The sequence below is a fragment of the Antechinus flavipes genome, chromosome 3, assembly GCF_016432865.1.
Source record: "Antechinus flavipes isolate AdamAnt ecotype Samford, QLD, Australia chromosome 3, AdamAnt_v2, whole genome shotgun sequence".
In the NCBI taxonomy this organism is placed as follows: Eukaryota; Metazoa; Chordata; class Mammalia; order Dasyuromorphia; family Dasyuridae; genus Antechinus; species Antechinus flavipes.
The window spans coordinates 35,018,500-35,033,331 of record NC_067400.1 but is presented as its reverse complement, the minus strand read 5'-3'; the positions used below and the strand labels follow the sequence as shown (position 1 = coordinate 35,033,331).

The following is a 14,832-nucleotide window of genomic DNA, read 5'->3' as shown; positions in this document are numbered from 1 at the left end:
CACAAAAGCTTTGGCTTTCCCAGTTTAAAGATGCCTTCTATGATTTTGATCCAATTGGGATCAGTTATTAGTTGTGTTCCCCACGAAGCCACTGCTGTTCTCCAGAGTCTGGCCATCCTTATTCAGAATCCTCAGCTGCCTTTTGAGAACACTGGGAATGTATCGGGCCCTAGGTGTGTGGGGTCAGCGTGCCGAGGCGGCTAATTAACTGCCAGCATTTTTCTGTGTTAGCCTGCCGGATTAAATCATCACGCCTGAAGGTGGAGGGATGTAGGGGACGAGCCTGTGTATTCATATATAGCCTGTGTTTCCATAGAGATGGAGGCAGATATCAGGCAGCGAGAGCGCTGGATCAGGGGTCAGAGGAGCTTGGCTTTGGATCCAGGATCTGCCCCTAGGATCCTCATCTGCCAAGTGTCTGGAATCTCTGGGCCCTGGGGTACTCTGATCTCAAGCCTGTGATATGAGTAAGTTCTCCTGAGGCCTCGCAGGATCTCCAGAAGCGAGTCCAGAAAGACTGAAGCAATAAGGGAGGAGGCTTGGAAACAATCACATAGGGCAAAGGTAATGGAGGAGAAGATTCAGGTTGTGCCTTGAGGGTGTATCCTAGCAGCCCAAAAGCTGAACTCCAGAATGAAAAGTCTGAGTTTCAAGAAATGTGACCCAGAACTTTTTGTGGCATTTACTTTTAAGTAGTACAGTCCTGCGGTAAAGCCATCTGTAGCAAGAGAAACCTTTTCAGTTTTAAGGTATTGTAGTGGAAGTGTAGGGGAAAGTAAAGCTTACTGGACCAAGGGAATGAATGACATCACAGCCTTTAGGCAAATACGCAGCTCCTCTCCCTCCCCCCTCCATCCTCACCTTACCCCTTTCACCCCATTTTCAATTTCTCATCTCATGTTCTTTATTTTCTATTTTTTTTTGTAGCTACAGGTGTCTCCAAAGGTTGTTCCCAAAAAAGTGTCTTGATTAAAGTGGCCACTGTATTTCAAATAGGATGTTTCTCTAAGTGTAGTTCTAGTTTATTAGGGAAATGATTATTCATACCCGATTTGAGCCTAAAGTTCCCTAAGTGCTGGTGAGTGTGAGAGAAACTTAGATTTAAAGACGTAAATCTCTGCGTGGGGCTTCTGGGGACGAGGTTTACTTTTCTAGGGTAACATTAGGTTCTGTGCATGCGAGCCTTAGAGTTGAGTCACTGGTCATGTCACAGCTTGGAGGCTTTTTGATTGCAAAGCAACAGCTTAATGAGGGAACCCAGCCTGGAAGTTAAGTTCCATGAATTCTGAAGGCAGGTGCGCCCTGTATGAATAGCAGCAGGATGCAGGGCAGGCCTGCCGGGCTAACGGGGGCAGACTTCCTGCTGTCCAGTACAGAAGGATAACTCGTAGTTCTGTCTGCCCCAGGGAGCGCGCACAGAGAGCAGGAGGCCGCACAAGCGACATCAGGAGACTCAGACCTCCCTCCCCCACATCTTTAAGATGCTTGGCAGAATTTCCCCAGAGAAACCTGGTATTTCCTGGCACTGCTGAGAGTATTCCTTCTCCTTCTAACCACCTGCAGTTTGAAAAAGTGGGGAATGGGACAGGAATAATGGAGGCGATGAGAACTTTCTGTGTAGACTTGTGTTATTACAATTTTGTCATGGGTTAGTATCCCCTGTTTTAGTTATGTAGATTGTATTATAGGATGAATTGATTGGTTATTTAAGTTGATTGTCTATTCTGTGCTTTCACCTTAACATAACTGATTTGTTATCAAACCCTTGGCTGAGGACAAAATAATCTGTTACAACATTTTCGCCCGTGAGGGAATAGGATTTGTCAGCCATCATTTTTGTAGAAATGTAGTCTGCTTCTCACAGGGCCAATGACTGCCACCTAATCGGTGCCTTGTTTGAGAAGGCTAGAGAGGAGAGCCTTAGACGTGGCTGTGAGAAAAAGAAAAGACTTAGAGGCTGGCGAATGGGCAGTATTGACGTAAGTAGTTATTGAAGAAGTCTGGACTTGGGGTATGGCTCGTGAGAATGGTTAGAAAGCTTGGGCAGAGAGAGCTGTCGGGTGGAACTTTGGACAAGGCTGACATTAGCTCTTGAGCCACCCTTGCAGGAGACTTGACTGTCGATTGTGGGCGGGTTTACTTGGTAGCAACCCTTCCATCTTCTCCAGTCAGCTCCTATACTGATAGTCTACTTCCCATTCCAGGGAACAGGTGATCCTGTTTTTTCTGTTCCTGTTTTTTAATAGTTTGGATTTTGTTTTTGCTTTTTGGAGATCAAATTTGTATTGATTACACAATTACCATAACTCAGAACAACTTATTTCCTTGAGAGCAACTGTTGTAGGCGTGGGTCATCAAATTTTATAGAGAAAATGGCAACTTTGTGGTCAAATTTAAATATAGTAATAATAAAACATGGCTGCACATTGCTGGCCTCATGTGTGTGGTGGAATTGGTTAATTTACCAATCCTTTCTTCTGAAGCAATGGATTGAAGGTTATAAAGAACAAAACAAGAAAAAAAAAACTTATTAATTTAGTTATGATTATATTCTTATCAACAGGTAGAGGATTTTATTATTAAAAGTTTGGAGAAGCAATGATGGCTCTTTCCTAAGGCTCAGAATTTAAAGACTAAAAGCTCTTAAGATCTCTTACCTTTGTTTATGATGATGTATTTTTTTCTTTTTCTTTTCTTTTCTTTTTTTTTTTTTTAAGTTTTACATTAACTTGCAGAACACACTGAGATGCATTGTACTTCTAAAAAGCACTAGAGGAGCATGTCTTCAAATTCTTTTTTTCTTTTAAGATTTTCTTTTAGGCTCTTTTTTTTTTTTTTTTTTAATAACTTTTTATTGACAGAACCCATGCCAGGGTAATTTTTTACAGCATTATCCCTTACACTCACTTCTGTTCCGACTTTTCCCCTCCCTCCCTCCACTCCCTCCCCCAGATGGCAAGCAGTCCTTACATGTTAAATATGTCACAGTATATCCTAGATACATATATGTTTGCAGAACTGAACAGTTGCACAGGGAGAATTGGATTCAGAAGGTAGAAATAACCCAGGAAGAAAAACAAAAATGCAAACAGTTTACATGCATTTCCCAGTGTTCTTTCTTTAGGTGTAGCTGCTTCTGTCCATCCTTGATCAATTGAAACTGAATTAGCTCTCTTTATTGAAGAGATCCACTTCCATCAGAATACATCCTCATACAGTATCAATGTTGAGGTATATAATGATCTCCTGGTTCTGCTCATTTCACTCAGCATCAGTTCATGTAAGTCTCGCCAGTCCTCTCTGTATTCATCCTGCTGGTCATTTCTTACAATTCTCTTAGGCTCTTAACACGTTATGAACTTGCTATTTATCTCCCCCTCCCCCCCCTTCCCTTTCTGCTATTTAAATGACTATATTAAGAACAAATTTCCCAGTGGAAAGAATCCTTAAATATTAATTGTTTTCTTATATATTTTGCCACTGATGGCTAACTCATGGAGCTGCTAGAAAAGTGCATTATAAACCCGACAGGATATTATAAATGCATAATATCATATCTCTGCAAGGAGTGCAGCTCCTCAAATTGTTTTTGTTTGTGACCTGTGTTAAATGAGGGTAAACCTTATTTTGTGTTTTTACTGGGACTTGAAGACTTAATCTGTTGAGGTTACAGACTATTTGAAAAATTATTTTTAATATATAGATATGAGTACACATATTGAAAAACATTGCACATTCATATCATCAATTTTCTTCAGTAGAATTAACTGCATTTTTATCTAACTAAAACTTTTTCAGCTATTCTTCACATGATCTATTGTAATAATAGATTTTAAAATTGATTTTCCTAGCCATTCAAAACCATCTTTCTTTTAGTCATTGCAGTTCAAGGAATTGTTCTTGGATTACAATTGTGTTTAGGAACCATAAGTTATATAACTATGAGAAAATCCTAATAATTGGTCATAACCTTTTCCTTCTGTTTAAGAAAATTTTTTACTTCAATTGGAATCTCAACTCATGAGGTGTCCTTTGATTATAAAAGGTACAATAATTGAGTATATTTCCTCTCTTTTGCATCTTCAGAGAACTCATCTTGAATACAGTTTATACCCTCTTGCTTTTTAGAATCATTAATAATTTTACTACTTCCCTTTCCTCCTTCCCCAGTCAGTTTATCCTACTTTCTGACTTTTTGACGAATCAGAATACATATAGTACATATCTTATGTGCCAAAGTAGCAAAGATTGACTTTGCCATACTGTCTTTAATGTCTACCATAAGGATGTTAGGAAACATATTTGTCTTAACAACTGATAAACATGATTACTTTGTGTTAAATTCTAATGAATAAATCAGCTAATCTTGCATTGTTTTTTCTCTACTAGCACAATTCTGCTTGGAATTTTTTTCTTTTTTAAAATAATTTTTTCAGTTATCACTGATGCTTTTGTATTTGGCCATTGCTAGGTTCTCTCCCTCCCTCCCTTCCCTCCTTTCTTTCCTTTCTTCCTCCCTCTTTCCCTCCTTTCTTCCTTCCTTTCCTTCCTCCCTCCCTCCCTTCCTCCCTCCCTCCCTCCCTCCTTTCTTTCCTTCTTCCCTCCCTCTTTTCTTTCTTTCCTTCCCTTCCTTTTCTTCCTCCTTTCCTATCTCTGGGTATTACATTTGAACTATTTGACATTAAAAAAAAAAATTTTGTTTAAGATGTAATTATATCTATCTTGAACTGGCTATTACATGAGCTGATGTAGAACCCCCACCTTTCCCCAATATCCTTGTCAGTTAGGAAGTGAAGTGTTTTAGTCATTAAAACTAAATGAGTTTGAGAAAACTGTGGTCAAATTTGAGAACCCAGTTACTGAGAACCTTCTTACTAAGAGAACTATAATAATTTATGGATTATATTTCAGAACAATAGTCGTTTAGTTTTGATTTTGATTTGACAGTATTGCCTTATGTAGATTCCCTGGAGCTATGTGCAAGGATGCCATATATTACTGGGTATAAGCTAACCTAATGTATAGGTCAAATTTTTCTTGTGAAATTTTCTTGTGAAAATTAGCATTTGGGCCCATAATTACTACTTAGACCAGCCTTTGTTAAGCTTCTATTCTCAGCAGCTGCAAGGAATAGGCAACACAACCTCCTCCAACTTTTATTTATGCAGCTGCTCTTGGGCTGAGATCACCATTGCTTTTCCCACCCTAGACCAGTAAAAGCTGATTTTAGCAGCAGGCTAGGTCAAGCTTAACTGCCTGTAGTGGAGTTTTGTGCAGCTGCTCAGAGCTGGGGTGGAGAGAGCTCAGCTGTTGGCCTGCCTGACATCAACATAGCTTTTTAGGCTTTAAAGTTGTGAAATGACAAGGCTCCCTGAGCATCGGAGGTTGAACCAACGTGTAGAAGTTAGTGATGTAGTCATAGAAGGCTTCAAAATTAGTGTCAGGCAGTTTTATTTAAAGTGCTATTATGCACGGAGCCAAGGAACTAAGAAAAACTATTGTTTCAGAAAATGACTCGCAGCGACCCTGGTACTCTTTGCCTGCACCAGCCTTCGGTTTCTCATGCAGAGATCACGAGATGTCATAGGCAGGGCCTTCAAAAACCAACATCCATAGCCCTGCGCTGCTGGTAGCCTCTTCAGTGAGGAGCTTTGTGAGCTGGAGAGTTGAGCCAGTCAGGGGTCTGTTAAGTACCTTCTGTATCCCGAGGCCTCTGGGAGCCTGTAAAGATAGAAAACCAGAAGAACAGGAACATACGCAGGCTTCCCATAGATACAAAGGGGATCTAAGGAAGGGGTCAGGGCAGCGCCCCGCAGAAAGTGGTTCTTGAGCTGAGCTCTGAAGGAAGCTGGATATTGTTTACTGGCTTTCTTATTATGAACTTGAACATCAACAGGAATGGTTGAGGAACAGAGAAATGCGAGTTGCTGCTGTGCAGAGCTCCTTTGGTTTTCAAAAGATGCATCCACTGGATTTCCCATGGCGAACCTAGGGGAGCTTCCATAAGGGTCCCGAGTCAACAGAAGATTCGAGGAGGGCCCATGCTGCCGGAGCCTTCCTGAATCTTGGTGATGATGCAGGTCCCCTGGAAGGTTGGAGTCTGACAGTGCCATGGGCCATCTTGTCTTCTCGCAGAGTGCAGGATCCCTCTAGGAGGAGAGTGCAGTGGTCCTGCTTGGGGGAAGGCCTGAATAGAGAAAGGGGTGAGAACTGGGGTAGCCTTAGAACTGACAGGCCCATGATTAGGCTACAGGCGGGAGAACAGGGAGTGGATAATGAACCCAGGTGTGTGGGGGGTGCAGTTAATATTTTATGTCTCCCACATATCTAGAAGGGCGTGTTCAGAGAGCCAGGAATGGTGTAAGAAAGGGAAGAAAGAGATTTGGGTCCTCTGTGGGTCTGAGGCCCACCCACTGACAACAAATGGACAGAACCTAGCCTTGGGCACTCTTCACACATAGAGAGGGTTTGGGACTTGGATGATCACATAGCAAAAGGTATAACAAACAGAAGTACCAAGAGAGAGCAACATTTTTTAAATCTAAAGGAGAAAGAATCTAGGAGGTGATCAGCAATATCAGATGCTATTGAGAGGTCAAGAAGGATGAGATCTGAGAAAAGGATACTGGATTTGGCAATTAAGAGATCAGGTAACTTAGAGAGTAGTTTCATTCAGTTGAGTGATGTTAGGTGCCAGATTGCAAGGGTTTTAGAAGAAAAAGAGAAGATACATGCAAGCTAAGTGAATAGCTTTTTCTAGGAATTAGTGTGTGAAAAGAGGAGAGGGAGATAGTGTGGGTACCATGAGGGAATAGTAGGAGCAAGTGAAAGTGTAAGGAGGAGGAAAAGCTGGCCATTTTTGTAAATGATTAGAGGGAAAATTGTAGAGCGAGATGGGAAAGGTTAGGGGAGTGCTTGCTTGATGGTGGTAGTTTGAAGACTAAGAATACAAATAATAATATTGACTTTATCAGATTGGAGTAAAGGAGAATGGAATGGGTTAGAGAGATGATGTGAAGGAATGTTGAGATGAAAAGTAGGGGAGAAGTGGTGAGCTTCAGAGGAAAGGTGTCTTTTTTCAGCAGATTAGAAGGTGAGATTCCCTGAGTGGGAAAGAAAGGGAAGATTGGGAGCTGAGGTTTTGAAGCTGTTGTAGGGGGAGAATAAATAATTTTCTTGTAGTGTGGTTAACCCAAATGAGAATAGGTAATAGAAATTTATAGTGGCCTCTAATGATTGTGGTTGTGTGACATCCTTCAGGACATTCAGCAACATGTGAGTGATTTTTGAATGGAGGGAAGAGATAATGAAAATTGTGGAGGATTGGTGTTTGCCAGTGCATATGAGACAGAGACAACTGACATCCATAGAAAGTTCGACTGATAAGACTGTATCAAGATTAAGAGAAAAGTCAAGCCAAGGAATTCATCAGATTTGCTCTGTGACTACAACTACAAAGAAAGAAATGATTATTTCTCTCATTATTTCTCTCAGATAAGTTAATGTTTGTGTGTGTGTGTGTGTGTGTGTGTGTGTGTGTGTGTGTGTGTGTGTGTGTATGAGAGAGAGAGAGGATACAGAGTAAACAAAGGCAGTTTGGGAGAGAGGGCAGTACCAATTGAGAGAGTAAAAGAGTAAGAAACAACTTCATTTAACAGTTGGAGCTTGAGTCTTAGAGAGGGACTCTGAGGTAGAGATGCGCTGGCTATGAATCCCAGATACGGCAATAGCCAGGAACAAAGCACTGACACAGGGTGTAGAGGGTCTTGTGTGAGGAACAAAGGGAAGGCCATTTCTGGGGTTAGCAAGAGTATGAGAAGGGGAAAGATGGCTAATGAATCTGAAAAGAGATTGTAACTAGCTTGTCAAGTGCTTTAATGGCTAAACTGAGGAATTTGTATTTTTTTCTAGAAGCTTGAGGAGCTGATGACATGAAGAGATCGTATTCTTTAGGCAAATCACTGGTAAATGCATGTAGGATAGACTGGGGTCAGGAGAGACTGAGGCAGGAACGCCAGTGAGGGGGCTGTTGTAATTCTCTAGACAAGCGGTAACAAGGGCCTGCTTTGAGCTGGTAGCTGTATGAACAGAAGAAGGGGGGAGAAGGGGAGGACAGAGATGTAGCAAGACTTGATAATGAATTGGATGTGTGAGGGCTAAGGGAGAGTAGCTGAGATTACAAATCTGGTGATATCCTTGACAGAAATAAGGAAGTTTGGAAGCTTAGGGAAAGACAGTGTGCTGTGCTTCAACACATAAGTTTGAGATGTCTCTAGGACACCCAGCAAGAAACTTAACTGAAGTTCAAGGGAGAAATGACAAAGGCATAAGAGATGATAGGAAGGAGGGGAGGGGGAAGAGATAGAGAACAAGAGCCCCCTGATAAGCTCCACACTTGGAGCATGGAGGAGAGAGAAGGGACGATCAAATAGCTGCCAGGAAAACGGACATGAGAACTCTGGACTTCGAATGCTTGGAGAGGATGGGGAGTGTCCAGGAGGAGAAAGTATTCAACAGTGTCTCTTGTAGTAGGTCTGGGAGGTGGAGGTTTGGGGGGAAAGACATCAGGAGGTGGAGTGGAGGCCACCTGACTGAAGTGGCAGTAAGGTGTTTAAATAGTAAAGAAGAAAAGAGTTTGTGATTTTAGGAAGCAGAGGCTAAAAGATGCATTAAGAAAACATGCAGAAGAGAGTAGAAGGAAATTCAGAATGGGCCTTTTCTCTGAATTATTTTGTCTTAATAACTTAGCCCTTCCCATGGATTCCATAGTTGTCTCCCAGATCTATATGTCCAACTCTAGATATCTTCTAAGCTTCAGTCCCACATCATCAATTGTCTATTTTAACATAAAACTGGATGTCTCAGAAATATCATCATGTCTAAAACTCCTCTTTCTCCAAAACTCTCCCCATCCGCTTTCCAGTCACCATGGATTACAGCCGTAGTCTGATCCTTGACTCCTGAGCTCCCTAGTCTTTTACCAAATCTTAACATTTCTCTTACACAATGCACAAAGTAATTTCAAGAGGAATGTGCATTGACGACTGTGAGAGGGAGCTTTGACCACCACGAGTCATTCATCAGGCTTCCTTTTGCCACTTGTGAGGCTGGCTTGCTTCTTAGTCCTTGGACTTAATTGAGAAAAAAACTCTGTTTTGATGTCATCAACAGGTACAGGTACTCCTATTAACATTAAGAATACAAGACTAGAAAAGGGACTCTGTAAGAGTAACAATATATTTTTGTTTTTCCCCAGAGGCAGTGACTGCAGCTCACTGCTCTGGTGTTCTCTTTATGATCTGCCAGGACTCTTGCAACAGAGAGGCAATTTCAGCTGACATTAATAGCTTCTTTCTCTATTCTGTCCAAGAACTAGATCTTCATTCCTCTCTTCCCTCTCTCCTCACTACACAGACCTCAAGACTTAGGGAGTTTGAAAAGCAGGGCTCTCTACCCAAAATATTTGGAGGCTGCTGCCTTTTGGCTGAGATTCTCAGCCATTCTTGTAAAAAGGAAAAAATAAAGGCTGAGCTGAAATCTTCTTTCTCTCCATGCACTGAATTCCCATCTATGAGCCACAAATATGGTCTTAGCCAATGTCATTTGCCCTGATCTTTATCATGATGGTCACAGAAAGAGAGAGAGAACTGTTTAAGGAATCAGAATGGGCTGAAGGTCAAAGAGGGGCATTGGAGCCACGGGTAAAATATTGCTGACTAAATGTTGCATAAGAAACAGATGAAAAATACATTTAACATTAGTTGGCTCTATTAGTGAACATTGGTGACTATCAAGGAGGGTAAGATTCTTTCTTTGAATATTTAAAAATTGGGGTAGACTAAACTGAAAAGAGCTCGAAGGGTTAAATCCTGAACTAAGGAAACATTTGTATAATCCTTTGTGAGGTATGTATTTACTTGTATTTTTAAAATAATAATGTCTTAACATAAAGTACAGTATATTCTCTGGCTTCTTTTTAAAAGAAAATAGTTTTTCACTGAATTACCTGATTTTAGTTTCAGATGTATACATATTAAGCCCCTTTAATGCACAATAAACAAGTAATTAAATGTACATAGTTTTGAAAAGTAAATTTCACTTAAAAAGAAGTGATTTTGAAGGGCATTCTTAGAACACTGTGCTTCATATTGTGGTTATTTGTTTCTTAAGTCTGGCCTGCCCTACTCGGAACTTATGTATACTTAAGTAAGACTTGTGACATGGAGCCCCACTATACTTGGCAAGAAGCAGTAAGTCTATGTTGAATGAGACTGAATCATAATGCTGATGAGTAGAGAGAGCCTGGATTTTCCTTGCTCACTTGGGCTCTCTTATTCTATTTTTAGATCCTAGATAATCTTATAAGCAAGACTTATTTTGTAATTAGCACATTTGTTGTTGAGCATTTCGTTTGCATACAGAATGGTTTTCTAAGAGCTTAAAAACAGTTTTCCTTCATTCTTAAGAAGTAGCAGTTCCTGTTTTATGTGAATAAGTTGTTTTTAACAAACCTTTTATCTCATAATTAGCATAAGAATAAGTACTCATTGATTGTCTCTACTAGGTTTTATAATTTATATGGGAAAAAAAAGTAAATGTTTTACTCTACCATGAATAATAAGCTCAGTGAAACTTTAAGCAAGGCAGTGAAGGTCCCCTAGCCTTAGTTGTCATCTGTGAAATAAAACATTTGTAATAGATAATTGCCAATTCCTTTTAGCAGTCAAATTCTGTAATTTTTCTCTTTTCATTAATGCCTAACTCCTATTAGTTCAAGACCTTTCAACTTGAAAACTTGAAGATATATAACTTCATATAACATAAATATCACAGAGCTATAAAGCCTTGATAGAGAATGGAGAATGAAGTTGTAAACGTGACCATATTTAAATGACGTTTTACATATCCTTCATCAAAAAATGTTAATCTCAGGGAGAGGTGTATGATTGGAGTTAATAATGTTTGGAATGTAATTTCCTGTGGTGTTTTATAATTATTATTCACCTCAATAGTTTGTTTAAAAAAAAATGCTGTTATTTGTTATGTTGCCTCTTAGGAAATAAATTCTTATGTCTCTTTTCTTATCTTTAGGGTTTTCTCATTCAGCATTTACCTTTGGTATAGAAAGCCATATCAGCCAGTCTAATATCAATGGTGCCCTGGTTCCACCTGCTGCTCTGATTTCTATCATCCAGAAAGGCCTGCAGTATGTAGAGGCAGAAGTCAGTATTAATGAGGTATGGTGGCTTTCTTTCCATAAAATGGCTTTTTTCTATATTCCACTCAAGTATCATTGGAAAAAAAAAAAACATTCCAGCTTCTGATTGATTTACTCCCTTATTTACCACACTTGTGCTGACCCCTCCCTGGGGTTGTAGCAGTCTGTCCATCCTTGGAAAGCTTTGTCAGCCTGTTGGGGAGACCTTCCCCTTCCCACCCCTTCCTGGCATTACCCATTTTAGCCAGACTGGGTGCCCTGGACTTGCCCATCTCTTTGTTGGGTCGGGCTATTTCCCAAGCCCGTGAATCTTCTATTGAATTGTTACCAGATTCACCTGTTTCTTCCTCTGTAAAAGCTTACCTGATGCCCCCTTTGACCTCACATAACAAACAGTTTGTTTCACAGCCCTTGCATGTACTTAAGTAACTGTAGTCTGAAATATCATTTTTGCTTATCTTACACTCTTAGATTCTAAGTCCTATGAAGACCCACCATCTAACACCACTTGCCCGTACAATTTCCATTTTCCAAATGTTTGTTAACTACATGATCCATCTCATCGTATATTTTTGTACTTGAATAATGCTTGGATGTTTTTCCTTTTAAAGAACTGACCATTCATTTGAAGAGAAATCTTTCTTGGAATAGTTAGACTGTGGGTTAGCTGATTTATTAGAGAACCATAGATTTAAGTTAGTCCTTTATATTCTTGCCCTTCTCTCAGACACAGAGTTGATTTACTCTGTAGGCTTCTCTAGCAAGAGCATTTCTTCAATAGCACCTGAGTGTTATGAAATTAAATACATCATTATTATTGCAGAGATTGGATTTAAAGTTATTACACAGTTTTGTTTCTCCAAACATTTTTAGAATAAAACAGCCCATTTTTTTCTTTGTTTCCTGCCAAAAGTATTCATTCTAGTAGATAGATTAGAGGACTGTCACTAAGTATGGAGCCTTCCTGAGCTAATTAACCTGATGTTAGCTGTAATTTCTATAGCTGAAAAACCCTTTAACAAGGAAGTGACTTGCTTTTATAGGACCCAGATAGTTTTCATCAAACAAACCCAGGTATCTCTATGTAATCACAAAGGAAATGGGTGAAATGAATGAACTCTTCAAGGTTGGAGTTTTGTAAAAATACCATTGAACTTTAAAAAACATACTGGGATTTAGGAGTCAAGAGAATAGAATTCCTGTTTGCTTGTAACTCTTTTTTGACATCAGGAAAACTTCCTAACCATTGAAATAATAGTTTCTTTAGCCTAGATCTGGAATTCTTAACCTTTTTTCAAAACATAGACTAATTTGATATAGTTAGAAACCTATGGCCCCTGCATAAGCATATTTTTAAATGACTGAGGTAAGATACATAGGATTACAAAGGAAATCAAATATATTTAAATAGCTTTAAAGATATTTTTTAAAAGAACACATTTACAGAACTCAAGTTAAAAACTCTCACACTAGATAATGTACTTCTGATATGAAATTCTCTGATTCTAGTGAATCATCCTAAAAAATTATTTTGGCCAGACTAAATTTGATGTTATAGTGTGTATCTATGGCTTCCTTTTATTTATTTATGTGCTGAGGTGTCATTATTCTGTAATCATGGCAATTAAAATGCCTTGATGGTATATATATATATATTTTTAAAATTGTCATTGCTGTTCAATTGAGTCTGACTCCTTGTGATCCCATTTGGGGTTTTCTTGGCAGAAGTACTGGAGAGGTTTGGCATTTCCTTCTCAAGCTCATTTTACAGAAGAGGAAACTGAGGCATATAGGGTGAAGTAACTTGTCCAGGGTCACACAGCTAGGAAGAGTGTGAGGTCAGATTGCACCTATTTTATTTTACTTGATACTAAACAATTTTAAATGAGTCACAAATAAAACTTGGTGGAATGAATGCTGTATTTGGAACTAGAAAAAGACCTCAGTTTGGCTCCCAGATTTTCTATTAACTCTTGTAGTTGACCTTGAACAAATCCCCTAAGCCCTTTAAGGTTCAGTTTCTTTCTTTTAAAAATGCTGGCATTGGACCTAATAATCCCTGAGATCCATCCCTTCTAGCCCTCCCTCAAATAGCCAGCCACAGACATGTTTCTTACCTTGGCCCCTGAATTTTTTTTAGATTTTGAGATTTTTAGAAACAGGAATAGAATTCCTAGCTTCTCTTCTAGCTCTGTCTAAATAGCTAGACACTGACACATTGTCAGTGTGGGTCTTTATAGCAGGGAAGCTCTTTGAGGGTAGGGACTGTCCAGTTTTTGTCCCTGGATCCCTCTTAGGTTTGTAGTTTAATTAGTACCTGCCTCTAGCAGACATTTCACACGTAAATGTCTTTCCTTTCCTTTCCTTTCCTTTCCTTTCCTTTCCTTTCCTTTCCTTTCCTTTCCTTTCCTTTCCTTTCCTTTCCTTCCTCTTGTACAACAGAGATCAGCATCCACATGGATTTGCTTTTGGCATTGTTTTCAGTTCTAAAATGTTCAAATGTCCAAAGTCTAAGAACAGTGGATCCTTTCCTGTTACCTTTATTTTTCTTTCTCTGACTTTTCAAACTTAGGATGGTACCTTGTTTGATGGACGACCTATAGAGTCTTTGTCACTGATCGATGCTGTGATGCCCGACGTGGTACAGACCAGACAGCAAGCGTACAGAGATAAACTTGCCCAACAACAGGCGGCAGCTGCCGCCGCGCCACCACCACCACCACCAATCAGCAGGGCTCAGCGAAAAACGGAGAAAATACTGCAAATGGAGAAGAAAACGGAGCCCATAGTATAGCAAGTAAGCTGAGACACAGGCTCGGACCGATGGGGAGCCCAAGGAGTTTGAGATTGCATCCGCCTCGAACTTCATTGAAATTTGTGTGTGGGCCAGCTGGTGTAAAATAGACATAATATAATCAATATTTCTTTCAGTCGTATTAAAGATTTGGAAATGTCCTCAGATAGCTGTTTAATTCTGGTAGGAGGTGCTTTTCCACTTACCGCCTGTGTCAGCTTCTAAACTAACTGTCGCATGACTGAGTACATCGCAGTTTGAGCAAGGGCCTTTGTTTTTCTGGCATTATTTTGCTTATTACCCAGTAGTTTATTATCTTGCCAGAGCATTAGTTAGGGGTTATCACTTTGGCTTATTTTTTAAAGGGGAAAATGTATCTTTCCTGACTTAAATTCTTAGTTCCCTTATTTGATTTCTAAGTTCAAAAAAACAAAAAACACCTTAGGAAGCTCTAAATATAACCCAGCTGTTTCTCCCAACACGCTGTAAGAATGATATATCAGCAACCCCTACTGGCAGAAACAAAGCATGGTATTGGCATGGATTATATTTCACTCAGGAGATGTATAATCTTTTGGTCAGCCATGTTGGGGTGAAGTGTCCCTATCTCTACTAGCTCCGTCTAGCTTGTCCAACTCCAGTATTTGGAATATTAAAATCGTTTTTGCTACTTTTAAATGTGACAAACATTTTTTATTATTCTTATTTGCCAGTAATTGTCAATATATCCTGGAAAAGCAGATTAGAAAACCCAGCTCAAAACCTGCATTTATATTTTTAGATGGGTAACATTATATTCATATATTTATATATTTAATTC

The 14,832-nt window shown here is 39.6% G+C and overlaps 1 protein-coding gene across 1 annotated transcript in view; it reads left to right on the top strand.

Annotated features, from left to right (window-relative positions):
* Window positions 1-14,832, top strand: part of TBL1XR1 (TBL1X/Y related 1) — a 141,414-nt gene that overhangs the window by 104,927 nt on the left and 21,655 nt on the right. The window contains 3 exon segments of the mRNA XM_051983193.1: window positions 11,092-11,237; window positions 13,791-13,923; window positions 13,926-14,015. Coding sequence (XP_051839153.1) covers window positions 11,092-11,237; window positions 13,791-13,923; window positions 13,926-14,015 — 369 coding nt within the window.